General features: G+C 37.7%; 1 protein-coding gene across 1 annotated transcript in view; it reads left to right on the top strand.

Annotated features, from left to right (window-relative positions):
* The window catches only part of CSMD3 (CUB and Sushi multiple domains 3), a 791530-nt gene that overhangs the window by 488156 nt on the left and 284533 nt on the right, over positions 1–18841 (top strand). The window contains 1 exon segment of the mRNA XM_032222292.1: positions 14771–14874. Within this exon segment, the coding sequence (XP_032078183.1) occupies positions 14771–14874 (104 nt within the window).

Here is an 18841-nt window from a genome sequence, read left to right as displayed (position 1 = left end):
TTTTGCACAAATTCCAATGGATCATTTGTGCTACTGAATTGTGCCGCAATTTATAATCAGTCTGCGTGATTTTTTTACAGCAGCTGAGTATGTGATCAACAGTTTCATCAGCTTCTTTGCAAAGTCTGCAATTGGCATCATCAGAGGATTTTTCGATTTTGGCCTTAATGGCATTTGTGCGGATAGCTTGTTCTTGCGCAGCCAGGATTAGTGACTCTGTTTCTTTCTTTAATGTACCTGTTTTTAACCATAACCAAGTTTGTTCACTGTCCACTTTATCTTTTATTTTTTCCAGAAATTGACCATGCAGTGCTTTGTTCTGCCAACTCTCCATTCTTGATTTTATCACATCTTTTCTGTATTCTTGTTTTGTCTGTTGGGCCTTCAGTAGATTTTTGTTCTTTACTTCGATTAATAGATGTTCTTGGGTGTCTTTTAAATAATCAGCCAGTGCATGTTTTTCTTCTTCAACTGTTTGCTTCACTTGTAATAATCCTCTGCCACCTGATTTTCGGGGCAGATATAGTCTATCAGTATCACCACGTGGATGTAAACTGTAGTGCATTGTCATTAGTTTCCTGGTTTTTCGGTCCAAAAGGTCCAAATCAGCTTGTGTCCAGTTAACTATGCCAGCTGTGTATCTTATAACTGGTATTGCCCAGGTATTTATGGCCTTGATTGTATTTCCACCATTCAATTTAGATTTCAAAATTTTCCTAACTCTGTTGGTGTACTCTCGCCTGACAATAGTTTTTACTTCTCCATGCTTGATGTTATCCAACTGCAGAATGCCTAAGTATTTGTAGGCTTCATTTTCTTTGCATTTAATTAGTTGGCCATTGGGCATTTCAATTCCCTCAGATGCAGTGATTTTGCCCCTTTTTATGGATACAGTGGCGCATTTTTCCATGCCAAACTGCATTGAAATATCGGTGCTGAATACTCGGACTGTATTTGTCAATGATTGGATTTCTATTTCTGACTTTCCATGGAGTTTCAAATCATCCATATATAGTAAATGCGAATTTTTTTCAGCTTTTTTGGCTGTTTGGTAGCCTAATTTCATTTTTTTAAAGATTACTGATAGTGGGATCATTGCGATGATGAAGAGAAGAGGTGAAAGTGAATCACCCTGGAAAATTCCTCGCTTGATATTAACCATTCCGTAGCTCTCATTCCCTACTGCCAACTCAGTTCTCCATTGTTTCATTGCCTTTTCAGTAAAGGATGTAATATTTTTGCTAATGCCAGTTGTTTCTAAGCATTTTATGATCCAACTATGTGGCAGTGAATCAAATGCCTTTTTGTAATCAATCCAGACCATATTCAAGTTCGTTTTTCTGTTCTTACAATTTTCTAATATCATTTTATCAATTAGAAGCTGATCTTTTGTGCCCCTGCTCCTTCTTTTGTTGCCTTTTTGCTCTACTGGCAAGATGTTGTTTGTTTCCAAATAATCCATCATGTTATCTGCAATAATGCCTGTGAGTAATTTGAAGGTTGTTGGCAAGCATGTTATTGGTCTATAGTTTTCAGGTGTTGTTCCTTTAGTTGGATCTTTCTGAATCAAGTATGTTTTTCCAGTTGTCAACCATTCATCAATTTGGCCCTTTTGTAAAATTTCATTCAGTTGCCTGGCCAATATTGCATGTAAACTGGTCAGATATTTGAGCCAGAAACCATGTAATTGGTCCTTTCCAGGTGATGTCCAATTCTTTACCTTTTTAACTCGATTTTGATCATCTCAGTTGTTATTTCTAATACTTGCATTTGTTTGTTGCCAATGCTTTTCTCAAAGTCATGTATCCACTTTGCTTCCTTGTTGTAGTCCTTTGCATTTTCCCACAATTCTTTCCAGAATTCAACTGTGGCCTGCTTTTCTGGTTTTTCACTTTTGGTGTCACCATTCACATTAAGACTTTGATAAAAACGCCGTTGGTCTGATCGAAATTGCTGATTTTGTTTATATTGGATGATTCGTGCCTCATATCTTTCAATTTTTCTAGCTGTTGCTGTTATCTGCTGTTTTACAATCTCTACAGCTTCATTGATGTTTCTTGTATCCAATCTATATCTTCTGATTAGCCGATCTATGATTTTGTTGTTTTTAAGCCGTTGCTCATGCATGTTCTTTAAGTTACTAGCATCTGCCCTTAATTTTTTGATTTTTTGTTCTAGACGGATTTTCCACTTTGGCTTTGATGCTTTTTCTGTTGTGTGACTAGGTACTTTAATTTTAATGCCTAGTTCATTAGTGACTATTACAGCTGCGCTGTACATTAACTGGTTTGTTTCCAAGATGGATCCCGGTTCAATTGTTGAAAACACTGCATTAACCATTTTCATGATAGGGGCCAAAATTTTCTTAGGCACAGTTTTTAGTGATGGTAAACGTTGCCTTTCCTCATTAAGCAGAAAATGCTCCATGATCTTATCCTTCAATTCTTTTTGTTTTTGAGTTAGTTCATCAGTTGGTTCAGTGATAACTGGTTCTAGTGGTGGTGATGTTATTTCCTCCCCGAGAGCTTCTTCTGGGAGTTCTACTATAATGTCTTTAGTTGTGTCTTGAATATCAGTTATTTCCGCTTGTGATATTGTTTTTTGGGTTTTGCAATTTGCCTGAATTTCCTCATGTTCAACTTCACTAAACACTTTATTCCGTATAATAAATCGCCTTTGATCTGCTAGTCGTTGTTCACTAACATTTGAATCTGGATATTGTTGTTTCCATAATTCATACATTCGCTTTAAATATCCTCTTTTTTCTGGCTCTGAGTTGTAGTAACAGGCCATTATGGCACGGTTTTCATCTGCACTATATTTTTGTCGTTTTGTTGGCTGGTCCACTTGTAGCCCACTTGTCGACGGATGTCCAGGGACCCCAACATCCGCCGCGGCCCTTGTTAACCCGCGCGATGACCGATGCGGTATGGAATTCTTATTCGTTTTTTCCACCATATTGTATGGGTTGGCAGGGGTTTTTTTACGGGACCAGGTGCCAACCTGATCCCAACCTTCCTCCTTTCTCATCCGGGCTTGGGACCGGCAATTATTGTTGAATTATTATTCAACAACTATGGCACAAACCAGCAGTGATAATTCCAGTGGTAATTGGCACACTGGGTGCTATTCCAAAAGCACTGAAATTACATTTAAAACAGTTAAAAATGGACAAAATCACCATCAGTCAAATGCAAAAAGCCGCACTGCTTGGATCTGCACGCATATTACGAAAATACTTTGCGACGTCCTAGGCCACTGGGTGGGGCCCGACTAGTAACCAATGCCAAATCCGGCGAAACAACTGGCCGCTGTGCTACAATTGTATAATAATAATAATAATAATAATAATAATAATAATAATAATAATAACAACAACAACAACAACAACAACAACTCCGCCGTTGCCGGTCCCAAGCCCGGATGAGAAAGGAGGAAGGTTGGGATCAGGTTGGCATCTGGTCCCGTAAAAAACCCCCCGCCAACCCATACAATATGGTGAAAAAAACAAATAAGAATTCCATACCGCATCGGTCGTCGCGCGGGTTAACAAGGGCCGCGGCGGATGTTGGGGTCCCTGGACATCCGTCGACAAGTGGGCTACAAGTGGACCAGCCAACAAAACGACAAAAATATAGTGCAGATGAAAACCGTGCCATAATGGCCTGTTACTACAACTCAGAGCCAGAAAAAAGAGGATATTTAAAGCGAATGTATGAATTATGGAAACAACAATATCCAGATTCAAATGTTAGTGAACAACGACTAGCAGATCAAAGGCGATTTATTATACGGAATAAAGTGTTTAGTGAAGTTGAACATGAGGAAATTCAGGCAAATTGCAAAACCCAAAAAACAATATCACAAGCGGAAATAACTGATATTCAAGACAAAACTAAAGACATTATAGTAGAACTCCCAGAAGAAGCTCTCGGGGAGGAAATAACATCACCACCACTAGAACCAGTTATCACTGAACCAACTGATGAACTAACTCAAAAACAAAAAGAATTGAAGGATAAGATCATGGAGCATTTTCTGCTTAATGAGGAAAGGCAACGTTTACCATCACTAAAAACTGTGCCTAAGAAAATTTTGGCCCCTATCATGAAAATGGTTAATGCAGTGTTTTCAACAATTGAACCGGGATCCATCTTGGAAACAAACCAGTTAATGTACAGCGCAGCTGTAATAGTCACTAATGAACTAGGCATTAAAATTAAAGTACCTAGTCACACAACAGAAAAAGCATCAAAGCCAAAGTGGAAAATCCGTCTAGAACAAAAAATCAAAAAATTAAGGGCAGATGCTAGTAACTTAAAGAACATGCATGAGCAACGGCTTAAAAACAACAAAATCATAGATCGGCTAATCAGAAGATATAGATTGGATACAAGAAACATCAATGAAGCTGTAGAGATTGTAAAACAGCAGATAACAGCAACAGCTAGAAAAATTGAAAGATATGAGGCACGAATCATCCAATATAAACAAAATCAGCAATTTCGATCAGACCAACGGCGTTTTTATCAAAGTCTTAATGTGAATGGTGACACCAAAAGTGAAAAACCAGAAAAGCAGGCCACAGTTGAATTCTGGAAAGAATTGTGGGAAAATGCAAAGGACTACAACAAGGAAGTAAAGTGGATACATGACTTTGAGAAAAGCATTGGCAACAAACAAATGCAAGTATTAGAAATAACAACTGAGATGATCAAAAATCGAGTTAAAAAGGTAAAGAATTGGACATCACCTGGAAAGGACCAATTACATGGTTTCTGGCTCAAATATCTGACCAGTTTACATGCAATATTGGCCAGGCAACTGAATGAAATTTTACAAAAGGGCCAAATTGATGAATGGTTGACAACTGGAAAAACATACTTGATTCAGAAAGATCCAACCAAAGGAACAACACCTGAAAACTATAGACCAATAACATGCTTACCAACAACCTTCAAATTACTCACAGGCATTATTGCAGATAACATGATGGATTATTTGGAAACAAACAACATCTTGCCAGTAGAGCAAAAAGGCAACAAAAGAAGGAGCAGGGGCACAAAAGATCAGCTTCTAATTGATAAAATGATATTAGAAAATTGTAAGAACAGAAAAACGAACTTGAATATGGTCTGGATTGATTACAAAAAGGCATTTGACTCACTGCCACATAGTTGGATCATAAAATGCTTAGAAACAACTGGCATTAGCAAAAATATTACATCCTTTACTGAAAAGGCAATGAAACAATGGAGAACTGAGTTGGCAGTAGGGAATGAGAGCTACGGAATGGTTAATATCAAGCGAGGAATTTTCCAGGGTGATTCACTTTCACCTCTTCTCTTCATCATCGCAATGATCCCACTATCAGTAATCTTAAAAAAAATGAAATTAGGCTACCAAACAGCCAAAAAAGCTGAAAAAATTTCGCATTTACTATATATGGATGATTTGAAACTCCATGGAAAGTCAGAAATAGAAATCCAATCATTGACAAATACAGTCCGAGTATTCAGCACCGATATTTCAATGCAGTTTGGCATGGAAAAATGCGCCACTGTATCCATAAAAAGGGGCAAAATCACTGCATCTGAGGGAATTGAAATGCCCAATGGCCAACTAATTAAATGCAAAGAAAATGAAGCCTACAAATACTTAGGCATTCTGCAGTTGGATAACATCAAGCATGGAGAAGTAAAAACTATTGTCAGACGAGAGTACACCAACAGAGTTAGGAAAATTTTGAAATCTAACTTGAATGGTGGAAATACAATCAAGGCCATAAATACCTGGGCAATACCAGTTATAAGATACACAGCTGGCATAGTTAACTGGACACAAGCTGATTTGGACCTTTTAGACCGAAAAACCAGGAAACTAATGACAATGCACTACAGTTTACATCCACGTGGTGATACTGATAGACTATATCTGCCCCGAAAATCAGGTGGCAGAGGATTATTACAAGTGAAGCAAACAGTTGAAGAAGAAAAACATGCACTGGGTGATTATTTAAAAGACACTCAAGAACATCTATTAATCGAAGTAAAGAACAAAAATCTACTGAAGGCCCAACAGACAAAACAAGAATACAGAAAAGATGTGATAAAATCAAGAATGGAGAGTTGGCAGAACAAAGCACTGCATGGTCAATTTCTGGAAAAAATAAAAGATAAAGTGGACAGGGAACAAACTTGGTTATGGTTAAAAACAGGTACATTAAAGAAAGAAACAGAATCACTAATCCTGGCTGCGCAAGAACAAGCTATCCGCACAAATGCCATTAAGGCCAAAATCGAAAAATCCTCTGATGATGCCAAATGCAGACTTTGCAAAGAAGCTGACGAAACTGTTGATCACATACTCAGCTGCTGTAAAAAAATCACGCAGACTGATTATAAATTGCGGCACAATTCAGTAGCACAAATGATCCATTGGAATTTGTGCAAAAATTATAATATTAAAACAGCAACAAACTGGTGGGAACATCAGCCTGAAAAAGTCACAGAAAATCAGATGGTCAAGATCTTGTGGGATTTCCGTATACAAACCGACAAAATACTGGTGCATAACACACCAGACATCACACTGGTTGAGAAAAATAAGGTCACAATCATAGACATCGCAATACCAGGTGATAGCAGGGTCGCCGAGAAGGAACATGAAAAAATCGCAAGATACCAGGATTTAAAAATCGAAATTCAACGACTATGGCACAAACCAGCAGTGGTAATTCCAGTGGTAATTGGCACACTGGGTGCTATTCCAAAAGCACTGGAATTACATTTAAAACAGTTAAAAATTGACAAAATCACCATCAGTCAAATGCAAAAAGCCGCACTGCTTGGATCTGCACACATATTACGAAAATACGTTACGACGTCCTAGGCCCCTGGGTGGGGCCCGACTAGTAACCAATGCCAAATCCGGCGAAACAACTGGCCGCTGTGATACAATTGTACAACAACAACAACAATAATAATATTTTTATCTGTCAAACAAGTATTACAAATTCAAACAAAGAAAATAAGAAAATCAAAATGAGACAGATACAATAGGCATGTCAGTACACTTATGCATACCCCCTTAAGGACCTCTTAACTATAGAGTTAGGTACACAGAAGTTAAGTTAAAACTAAAGTTGCAAAAGTTAATGGCTGAGACAGGTAAGAAGGATAATAAGATATTCCAGACTTTGACAATTCTGTCAAATAAATCAAGTTTTTACCGTAGAGTTTAGAGTGGTTTACATTAAGTTTCAAGCAGTTGTTCACTTGTGTTATGCTATGATTAAAGCTAAACAAAGTCATTTACAGGAAAAAAACATAACTATGTACAATTTTGTATGCAATACCTAAGTTTGATCACAAGCATTTCAGTTCTAAACTATCCAAACCAAGAATTTCAAGCCTAGTTCCATAATACATTCTATTATGCACAGAAGAGGACAAGACATTTCTCATAAAGAACTTCTGAACTTGCTCGATTGTATTGATGTCCAATATACAGTAATTCCAGACAGTTGAATAGTATTCTAAGATTGTATTGATGCATGTTTTTTAGACTCTAATGAACAATATTTCAAGAAAAAAGTACTTTGTAGAATTAAATTCACAGCTTGTTGTTGTTGTTGTTGTTGTTGTTGTTATAATTATTAATAATAATAATTATAATAATAATAATAATAATAATAATAATAATAATAATAATAATATCATCTGCCAAAGTACACTGCACATGGTACTCCAGAACTCTAGAGTTTGCAGTTGTGGGAATGTAGAAGAATTATGAACACAATAGGTATTGCAGGGAATAACAACTCCTAATTAACAGTCCTCCTGTACAGATTATTTCCCTCGCCCAAATACCATGCCCTCCCTCCCTCTTTCAATAGCAGCCGAAAAGCAAGCAGCAAAACAGAGGCTGACAGAGTGACTCTACCCCCTCCCCATCTCAAACCACCAAATTCCAGCTTTTCAAATAGAAAACATAAGTTCTGCAATTTAATCTGTGCTACAACTAAGCCAGAAATGACTTTCCTTGGCAATATGAACGTTGGGACTTAGTCTTAAAGAAAAAGTAATTCCATGGCCCCATGTTGTGAATTCCCATGTTTAAAATAACAGAGTTGGAAGGGACCTTGGAGATCTTCTAGTCCGACTCTCTATCCAAGCAGTTTAAATCTCTGTGCTCTTTTGTATATGGATAGAAACTGTTTTCTTATATTTAGCAACACAGAGGTCATCTGTGGAATCCATGTGAACATCACAACCATCAAGGGTCCCCAAACCCCAGGCTGCAGCCCACTACCGGGCCCTGAGCCCTTGGGAATTGGATTCCGGAAGTGAGAGTGCATGTATCCCCGCTTGCATGAGCAGCAGGCTAGAGTGGGTGTGCATGCTTCATTTGCACAAATGGAACGTACATGTGCCCGCCACTCATGCAAATGGAGCTGTGTACGCACTCTTGCCTGCCGCTCGTGCAGAATCATCCCTCTCCAGGTAGTCCACAAAGCTAGAAAGGTTGAAGAGCTCTGATATACATCATGGTGTCATTATACAAATAAATAAAATAAGTAAAATAAAAAAATAAAAAAATAAAAAAATAAAATAAATAAAAAAATAAAAATATAAAAAAATAAAAAAATAAAATAAATAAAATAAATAAAATAAATAAAATAAATAAAATAAATAAAATAAATAAAATAAATAAAATAAATAAAATAAATAAAATAAATGAATAAAAATAAAATAAATAAAATAAATAAAATAAATAAAATAAATAAAATAAATAAAATAAATAAAATAAATAAAATAAATAAAATAAATAAAATAAATAAAATAAATAAATAAAATAAATAAAATAAATAAAATAAATAAAATAAATAAAATAAATAAATAAAATAAATAAAATAAATAAAATAAATAAATAAAATAAATATAAAAACTGTTCACTATTTCTCTTCCTCCAGGTTAATAACTACATTTTAATGTTGCTCACAGTATAAAGGTTAATATATGCAAGGCATTTAAGCGAATGTACGATTAAATCAAGTTCTTCCACGAGTCTAAATAAGAAAAGCATTCAAGTCATTCATATTTTCAGCTTTTGCACAGCAAAGACAATGGATTTCTTTGTGTTTGGGGAACTATATTATGCGCAAAAGTGCTTATTTAAATAAAGAGAATGTTGTTTTGTGATATTTATTTCTTGGCCTTTTTTATGAAATTACATGAATGTTAAGAGGGTACATAATTGGTTATTGAGACTGCATCTTAATTGCTTCTGAGCAAAAGCAGCATAAAATAATCAGAATAACTTTTATTTAACACAAGACTTTGAACTGAGTTACAGCCACTTTCAAATTGATCGGAATATTGACTATTCTGTCCTGTCCACTTCAGAGAACTAGAATCTTAGTAGCTTAGATAATTGGAAATGCACAGCTTGCCGCAATAAAGCCAGGAAGATAACATATTACTTTCTCAATTTAACTTTGCCTCTCAAGTTCAGCTCCTTAGCCTGATAAATGTCAGCCCTTAAACATACAACTTGCTAGCCTGATAACAAGCTTATCTGAGTGATTCTTTACCTAATTCAGTGATGGCAAACCTTTTTGGCACTGAGTGTGAAAAGTGAAATGTGCGTGCGAACTGAAGTGCCAGAGCACCGGAGCACAGGAGTGCTGGAATGCTGGCCCACTGGAACGGCAGAACACTGGAAGAGAGCAGGTGGTCAATGTGCACGCGCGCCGGACCAGCTGCCCCGTGCATTCACACAACAGAACCTGGAAGAGCAGCTGGTGATGGCGTGCCAGCTCTGTGTGCCCACAGAGAGGGCTTTGCGTTCCATCTCTGGCACACATGTCATAGGTTCACCATCAAGGACCTAGTTGAAAGCTGGTTTGGGTGTGGTCAGCACACCAGTCTAGAAACTGGCAACCATGGGTTCTAGTCCCGCCTTAGGTATGAAAACTGGCTGTGTTATTTTCATCCAGTCACTCTCTCTCAGCCAAAACCAGTTCACCAGCCTCTTGTTGTGGGGAAAATAGGAAGAAAAAGGAGTATTAGGTATCTTTGCTGCTTGAGTTATTTATAAAAGCAATAAAGGTGGAAAAAATCTAATTAAAAAAAATTCTGTTTAGCATCCTAATATGGAATTGTGCAGCACCACCAGACCTGTCAAATCTTGATAGACCAATATCCTTCATTGCATTCTTTGTAACTATAATTCAACTAGAATTGTAAATGTTATTACTTCATTACATTAATAATTTTAGATATTTTTACTTTGTTGCCATTTTAGATATTTTATTTTTAATATAATTAGGGTTTATATTACAATTTAATATAGATTGTATCCTTAATTTCATTTATAGATGTTACTTAGGTTGTTTTACAAATGCATTTTAACTGTCTTAATTTTCTACTTTGTTTATTGTCAGTAGTGGTCTATGGCTGCAATAAATTGAATTAGAGCGTAACTCTAAAGGGAAGATTCTTATCACAGGTAAAATAGCTTTTGTGAGGATTCTGACTTGAGGCTCATAGATTTCAGGTTATTTTGGCCAGTGCCTAAAGCAGAAATATTTTTCTCACAAAGCAAGATATATTCAAAAGAAAGGATAAAGACCAATATATCTCAAAGTATATTAGGGTGGAAATTACTTTGTAACTGAATTGGAAAGCTGACAGGTCTTTTCATGGATAATGGAAGTTTCTGGAGTTCGTTGTTTGTAAGATGGTGTCAAATCTTTATTAGTCAGGGAGTCAGTTATTATCTCCATGAGCCTCAAACTGTTTATCAGAAACTTGATCTAGTTTCACAGCCAGAAGCATAGTATTCTCATAATCCATCTACTGATCTGACTCTTTCTCATCCACGCTATAATCACGATTTTAAAAATAATAATAATGAGAATTATTATAAATAATAATTAAATAAATAATAATAATTCCTTCTTTCCTTCTTTCTTTTTCTTTCTTTCTTTTCCTTTCTTTCTCATTTTTTTTACTCCGCTCTATTTTTTATTTGTTAACTTTATTTTGTATTAGATTTGATCGTTGCATTCAAAATTCGTAATAATATACATATATGCATTTAGTTGAGCAGCAGGCATGTTAGAATTTGGAGATGTGGTTTTGGAGGTGGGAGATGGGGTAGTGATACTAGTGTAATTCTCAACATGTGCATCATAAAATGTGTACTGTCCCAGTACACATTTGTCCTGGACATTGAGATACTAGTATGAAAAGATAATTTTATCCTTTATCTTTCTCCTTCCCACCTTCCCCAGCATTAGAACCTTTTCTAGGGAACTATATATTTGCATAAAGTGTCCAAAGTAGGATAGTTTGAGTGTGGTGATTTGTGCCTGAAGTAAGAAGTCTGGGGCAATTATGCAGTGATTTGTTTATTTGTATTCTTGGTTGTTCATGATATTCTCTGGAGTCTTCTGTAGTGCAAAAGTTCAGAAATGTCAACATCCTTCCTGTCTTGCTTCTTCAAACTTCACATTTTGCTTCTCTATGAATAGCATGGCTTTCATGATTCTGAGCTTTGTAGCTATAGACCTACCATGATATTTCCAAGACCTCTACTAAGTGCTAGTCTGCAGCATATTCCTTGACTGCTTTTCCTTTAGTGTTCATGGTTGATTTAAAAAGGCAGAAGTTGCCTACTACCACAATATCTTCATTCAATTCTAATTTCAACTGAATTAAAATCCAGAAAGAAAAGGCTTTGATCATATACTTTATTCAGGGGAATTTGCTAGAGAAAAAGAAAGAAAATCCCAAAGAAGCCTCTACTGTATTTATTACCTATTGGAAAAATATTAATTTGCCTCTCTGGTGAAATTTACAGTGTCAGTATCCTCTCTTAGAATTATTGTTTTATTACTATCCTAATTACCTAATGTCTCCAGGTACTGCCATGTCCATTATTCAGACTTTTTGTCTTTCTAATTGAAAATTGTTAAGTCTGGGGTGTTATGTGGTAGGCATTATTATTATTTTAAAGGAAACCAGCATGCTGTAAATAAAAGTACAGGTTTAACTATATTTTAAGAAAGCTTCTAGGCACCTAAATTAAAAGGTATTATGACTTCATCCTAGGCCTTTTAAAAAAAAAGTGCAATTATTGAGAAAAAAAAACAATGTGGTACAAGGTTAAGGAAATGTGCTGGGCCATCAGGATTATTTCATTCACAAATTAGTATGGCTTATCTCAAGAAGGCTGAAAGAGTAGACAACTTTTCCAGTCACCTTCTGTTAATTGATTTTTTTTAAATTGTTTTGACCAGCAGCAATGCTTATCATAGGGTCAATTCCATGCATTGTGACTTCTACATTGCATAACCATTTGTCATATGTAAAATAAAATTCAGTTTTGAGCCCTTTGCTAAGCATGGAAAAGAGGGCTGTAAAAATACCTAGAGTCCCCCTCACATCCTGGACATAATTTCTTTCAACTTCTACCCTCAAAACAACGCTATAGGGCACTGCACACCAGAACAACTAGACACAAGGACAGTTTTTTTTCTTGAATCCCATCACTCTGCTTAACAACTAATTCCCACAACACTGTCATTAATTTACTAAGAACGTATTACTATTATTCTTCTCTTCCTTCTTAGTATCTATCTCTCCCCACTTACGACTATAACCATTTTGCTTGTCTCTTTCAATTTATATTGTTTTTATTTGTTCCCTAGTATGGTTTGATAGCTTTTTAGTAACCTTGACTGTCGCTAAGTGTTGTATTTTTTTATTCTTGATTAACGTATTATTCTCCTTATGTACCCTGAGAGCATATGCACCAAAGACAAATTCCTTGTGTGTCCAATCACACTTGGCCAATAAAGAATTCTTTTCTCTTCTCTTCACTTCTTTTCTCTTTTCTTCTCAGGCATGCTTTAATTAAATTATTGCCCTTCTTATTCCTCAATTAACCTTCAATTCCATGTTTAAGGAAAACATTCCCTGATTCAAGCCTATTCAGTTTATTGATTTATTACTCTAAATCAATAAGCATTTGGAATTTTCTTCCAATTGTGCATTCATTTTTGGGGAAAAATGGTAAAGTTAATGATATTTCCAGTCATCATGTCATTGCATCTTCCAAGGTATTGTAGTTTGATGATTGAAGTGTAAGCCATACTTCTGTGTGGATAATTTTTGGCTATAGCTATCATGACAATTGTCAATCCTGAAGTTGGCCAAACTGTGGCCATTTTCCTTTTTGTAGTTCTCTAGGGAGGTTTCTCTTCTCATTGCATATGCAAATATATATGCAAAAATATATGCAAAATCTCCATTCCCACCCCACTCTGGGACCAGTCAGAGGTGGTATTTGCCTGTTCTCCAAACTACTCAAAATTTCCGCTACCGGTTCTCCAGAACCTGTCAGAATCTGCTGAATTTCACCGCTGGATGTTGGCACAGGTGTTCGAAAGGTGGAGACTGAGGTCATCCAGCAACTGGACTGCATGCTGATTGGACCATGTGACTGGAGACTCTGGGGAAAAGTGACAAAAAATTACTTTTAATTGGGTGAAAAACTAGGGTACACTTAGAGCCGATTTTTTACCAGGATCATGCCAATTTGATATGTCCCAATAAAATGTTCTTTGAGGAATTTGTCTGCCTCGGAGTTCTTATTACATGGGATGGGTTACTTGGAACCATAACAACAACACTGTTTGAAGATCCTTAATTCTTCAGATAAACTTCCTAAAAAAGGAGTAGATCTACACTAAGAACTGTTAGGTCCAAATATGAAATCCCTGTTCAAGGATGGAAATTTATTCCACCTGGAATTTAAGGTTCATAAAAATCTAATGCACCTATCACAGATAAAGTACAAGAAGATTTATCAAGTGTTTATTGAAAATGTGAAATCACCTTAACACCCCCCTCAGGTATGATATAAATACAAATTGATTCATTTCTTTTATGCACACAGAGTTATATCAAAGAAAGTTTAATCTTCAAATGAAAGTCATTATATGAAATGTTTTAAAAATAAAATAGCATTGATTTATTTGTTATAGTAATTGCAGAAATTAAAAGTCGATATTGCTTTTGTATAATATAGTATCAAATTATATCTGCTTTTTATTATTTGAGCATTAATATCTTTCACTGGTTTGTACATAAATAAATGTAGATACAATTAAATGGGAATATAGCTAAAAAAATGTAACTGATTATTAATGCATGATATAATTCTTGCCACTAGCACTTTCTTTTATTTCATGTTATTAAAATGGTAATAATTCCACATTTAAATCATGGTATTGGCCTAAAATGAGCATTGTATTTCCAGAAACCTCATGATAGCATGGACAAAATACTGTCCATTTCTTCCATGAATTTTCTCTTAGAGGAATGACTCATTTATCTAACTAAAATAGAAAAGTCTTAAAAGAAATCAACTTCTATATAATACAAAAGCCCAGATTGTACAGGGGTACAATGCAATATTGCACTCCACAGTCTAGAGTTTGATCCTGATGGGCTCGAGGTTGACTCAGCTTTCCATCCTTCCTAAGTTGGTAAAATGAGGACCCAGATAGTTGGAGGCAATACGCTGATTCTGTAAATCACTTAGACAGTACCATACAGTATTATGAAGCAGTATATAAGTCTAAGTGCTAGTGCTATACAATACACCACGTTATAGAATCTGTCTGAGCATTTGTTTGATTGATAAAGAAACTTGTAAGTCATTTTAAGTAAATTTGGATTTTTTCCCTTTATTCTAGGTTATTCAAATTAATTTTGAAGAATTTGACCTGGAAATTGGCTATGATACACTAACAATTGGGGATGGAGGTGAAGTAGGTGATCCTAGAACTGTGCTCCAAGTGTAAGTCTCCATAATCTCTCTCCTGATGAAATAATGGTTTGTTCACATCTCACCAAAGACTAATAAAGAGTAGTTAATTTAAATGTTAATATATTTTCACAATCATATGAGAATGTATAGCAAAACAAAATAAGTTAAAGGTGAAATTAAAGAGATCACATTATCTTTCTGTTGGTGGTGGAACCTAACATCATTTGTTTTATTATGATCATGTGAGCAGAGAGCAGGGAAGCAATGTACTTTAACTATAAAATATTTTACAGGCATATGCATGTACTATTCCTCAATTTTAAGATGACAAAATACATAAAATAACACTATAATCTCTGGGGCCCTTGGTCATCTCTGAGGTTGATTGCAGACATTTCATTACCCAACTAAGTAACATCATCAGTGCTAGTGCAATCTCTCTATCCTATGAAATTCAACTACAACCCATATTACAAAATGCTTAAGAGATCAATACACCTTAAGTTAGCTATACGTTATCCTGGAGAACATCCTGAATTAATTATATAGAGTCTAGGACCAGGGTTATCCACCACAGTTTCTTTGACATTATTTTAATATTTGTCATTCACACTTAATTTGTCCTTTGGCACCTGTTCTTTAATGATTCTATTCCAAGACATTTTAACCCATTTTGACCACTGTAGAAAATTATACTTCCTCTAACAAAGTTTAACCAATACACACCAATCCTGGATTTTACATAGTAAAAAAATAGATGATATTTTGCTTTCTGGAGCTGTTATCTGATCTTATCACTTGGACAGTAACATCTGACAGTATAATATTACTGGGACAACAATCCTATTCCCATAAAATTATAGTGTATGGACTTGAATATTGATTTGTAAAAAATAAATATTTTAAATCTTAGGATAATATAAAATAGGGGTGTCAAACTGATGGCCCATGGGCCAAATGCATCATGTGCAGGCCACACCCACCCCAGCTCCATGAATGGGAATATTGCGACACATTACATGATGGCAATGTGACGCCATGAGTTTGACACCCGTGATATAAAAGAACTTATTTGAGCTATAAATTGCTGGGATAGAAGCCAGAATCTTATAAGAATAATTTCATATGAAGAGTGAATGCACCCCAGCTCCCATCAATTAAGCAGTGTCATCTTTCAGGATCGATAAAACATGCCTTCTCTACCACAGCACCAGTTTTTTGGAATGATGTCCACTAGGGATTCATATGTGACATTAGTGAAACTGTTAAAAATCTGGCTATTTTCCCAGGCCTAGGGATATATAAAGTGGGCCCTTTCATTCTTTTTTTCTACTCCTTCTGCTGAAGCTTGCTTTTCTATTTAGCTAGGGCTCTTTTTTTCCCCTCTTTTATTTCCATTTCAGTATGGGTTTTTTTTTCTGCTTTATTTGTAAACCTGGTCAGAGTTGTCAAGAACTTGGTCAGCCTCTAAGTTTGGAAATAAAATAAAATAAAATAAACATTTTAATAATATAATAATAATTTGTTTTAGAGTTTAGAGTTTAGAGTTTATTAACATTTATAGGCCGCCCTTTTCCCTGAGGGGACTCAGGGCGGCTCACATAAAATCAGGAAGGGGAATACAAACAATAACGTAGACACACATAAGTAAAAATAATAGGCAACATTCATTCATCATTCGGGAGGGGCGGCTATCTTTGTCCCCAGGCCTGACGGGCTAGCCAGGTCTTAAGGGCTATGCGGAAGGCCTGGACGGTGGTGAGAGTACGAATCTCCACGGGGAGCTCGTTCCAAAGGGTCGGAGCTACTACTGAAAAGGCCCTCCTCCTTGTAGTTGCCAGCCGGCACTGGCTGGCAGATGGAATTCGGAGGAGGCCCAATCTATGAGATCTAATTGGTCGCAGGGAGGTAATTGGCAGAAGGCGGTCTCTCAAGTACGCAGATCCACTACCATGAAGGGCTTTATGGGTGACTAATAGCACCTTGAAGCGCACCCGGAGATCGACAGGTAGCCAGCGCAGCTCGCGGAGGATAGGTGTTATGTGGGTGAACCGAGGTGCACCCACAATCACTCGCGCGGCCGCGTTCTGGACTAGCTGAAGTCGCCGGATGCTCTTCAAGGGCAGCCCCATGTAGAGCACATTGCAGTATTCCAGCCTAGAGGTCACAAGGGCCCGAGTGACTGTTGTGAGAGCCTCCCGATTCAGGTAGGGTCGCAACTGGCGCACCAGGCGAACCTGGGCAAATGCCCCCCTGGTCACAGCCGTCAGGTGGTGGTCAAAGGATAGCTGTGGATCCAGGAGGACTCCCAAGTTGCGAACCCTCTCTGAGGGGTGTAAAATTTGACCCCCCAGCCTGAGTGATGGAATATTGGTCGAATCTTTGGGAGGGAAGCACAACAGCCACTCGGTCTTTTCTGGGTTGAGTACAAGCTTGTTAGCCCTCATCCAGTCCATAACGGCCTCAAGGCCTCGGTTCATCACGTCTGCCGCTTCATTGAGTTGGCACGGGGCGGACAGATACAACTGGGTATCGTCCGCATATTGATGGTATCTTATCCCGTGCCTGCGGATGATCTCTCCCAGCGGTTTCATGTAGATGTTGAATAGTAGGGGGGATAAGACCGAACCCTGAGGCACCCCATATGTTAGGGGCCTAGGGGTCGATCTCTGCCCCCCCACTAACACCGACTGCGACCTGTCCGAGAGGTAGGAGGAGAACCACCGCAACACGGTGCCTCCCACTCCCACCTCCCGCAGTCGTCACAGAAGGATACCATGGTCGATGGTATCGAAAGCCGCTGAGAGGTCAAGGAGAACCAGGATGGAGGGATGTCCTCCATCTCTGGCTCTCCAAAGATCATCGGTCAATGCGACCAAAGCGGTTTCTGTGCTGTAACCGGGTCTGAAGCCTGACTGGAAGGGGTCAAGATAGCTTGCTTCCTCCAAGGACCGCTGGAGCTGGAAGGCCACCACCTTCTCAACAACCTTCCCAAGAAAGGGAAGGTTGGAGACTGGGCGATAGTTATTAAGAACAGCTGGATCCAGAGATGGCTTCTTCAGGAGGGGTCTCACCACCGCCGCTTTTAACGCGGCGGGGAAGTTCCCCTCCCGAAGAGAGGCGGTAACAACCGCCTGGATCCAGCCTCGTGTCACCTCACTGCTGTTAGTAACCAGCCATGAGGGACACGGATCCAGTACACAGGTGGAGGCACTTACAGCCCTCATGGCCTTGTCCACATCCCCGGGGGCAACATCCTGAAACTCAACCCAGAGGTGGTCTACTTCATCCTCTTGTGCCTCGGCTGGAACTGCAGAGATAGAGTCCAAGTCCGACCGAAACCGAGCAATTTTGTCCGCTAAGAATTGGGCATAATCCTCAGCTCTGCCCTGCAAGGGTTCCCCCGCTTCCCTCTTATTTAGTAGGGAGCGGGTTATCCTAAACAGGGAGGCTGGGCGGGACTCAGCGGACGCAACCAAGGTGGCTATATAAGATCTTTTCACTGCCCTAAGTGCCCTGGTGTATTCCTTGGTGCTGGTGGTTACCATTGCTCGGTTCGATTCGGACTTATCGGACCTCCATCGGACCTCCATCGGTGCTCTAGGCATCTCAGTTTTCAGTTTTCTAAAGAATCTTCTTTTCAATAGGTAGGCACCACTGGTGGGTTGATAACTGGTTTACTACCAGTTCGCTCGCTTGTGCGTGCACAGTGCTTCTGCGCATGGGCACAGCCTCCCGCCACCGCCACTATCAGTTCATCCAAACTGGACCGAACCAGCAGTGACTCACCTCTGATATGCACAGATATTCTTTAAAAATGCACATTATTCTTCTACAATTATGTCCATTGTCCACTGTTCTGTGTTCCAAACTCTTGTCTACTTTGTTATAATTGTTTTTGTTAAATGCAAAGAAGAATTATAATCTTTCCCTACCCATCTCTTATAAATGTACTACATATATATTAATTAATAGGAATAGTTCATTCCTATTTATC

The sequence above is a fragment of the Thamnophis elegans genome, chromosome 8 (assembly GCF_009769535.1).
Source record: "Thamnophis elegans isolate rThaEle1 chromosome 8, rThaEle1.pri, whole genome shotgun sequence".
Lineage (NCBI taxonomy): Eukaryota > Metazoa > Chordata > Lepidosauria > Squamata > Colubridae > Thamnophis > Thamnophis elegans.
Note: the sequence above shows the minus strand (reverse complement) of the source record. Positions and strands in the feature narration are given on the sequence as shown.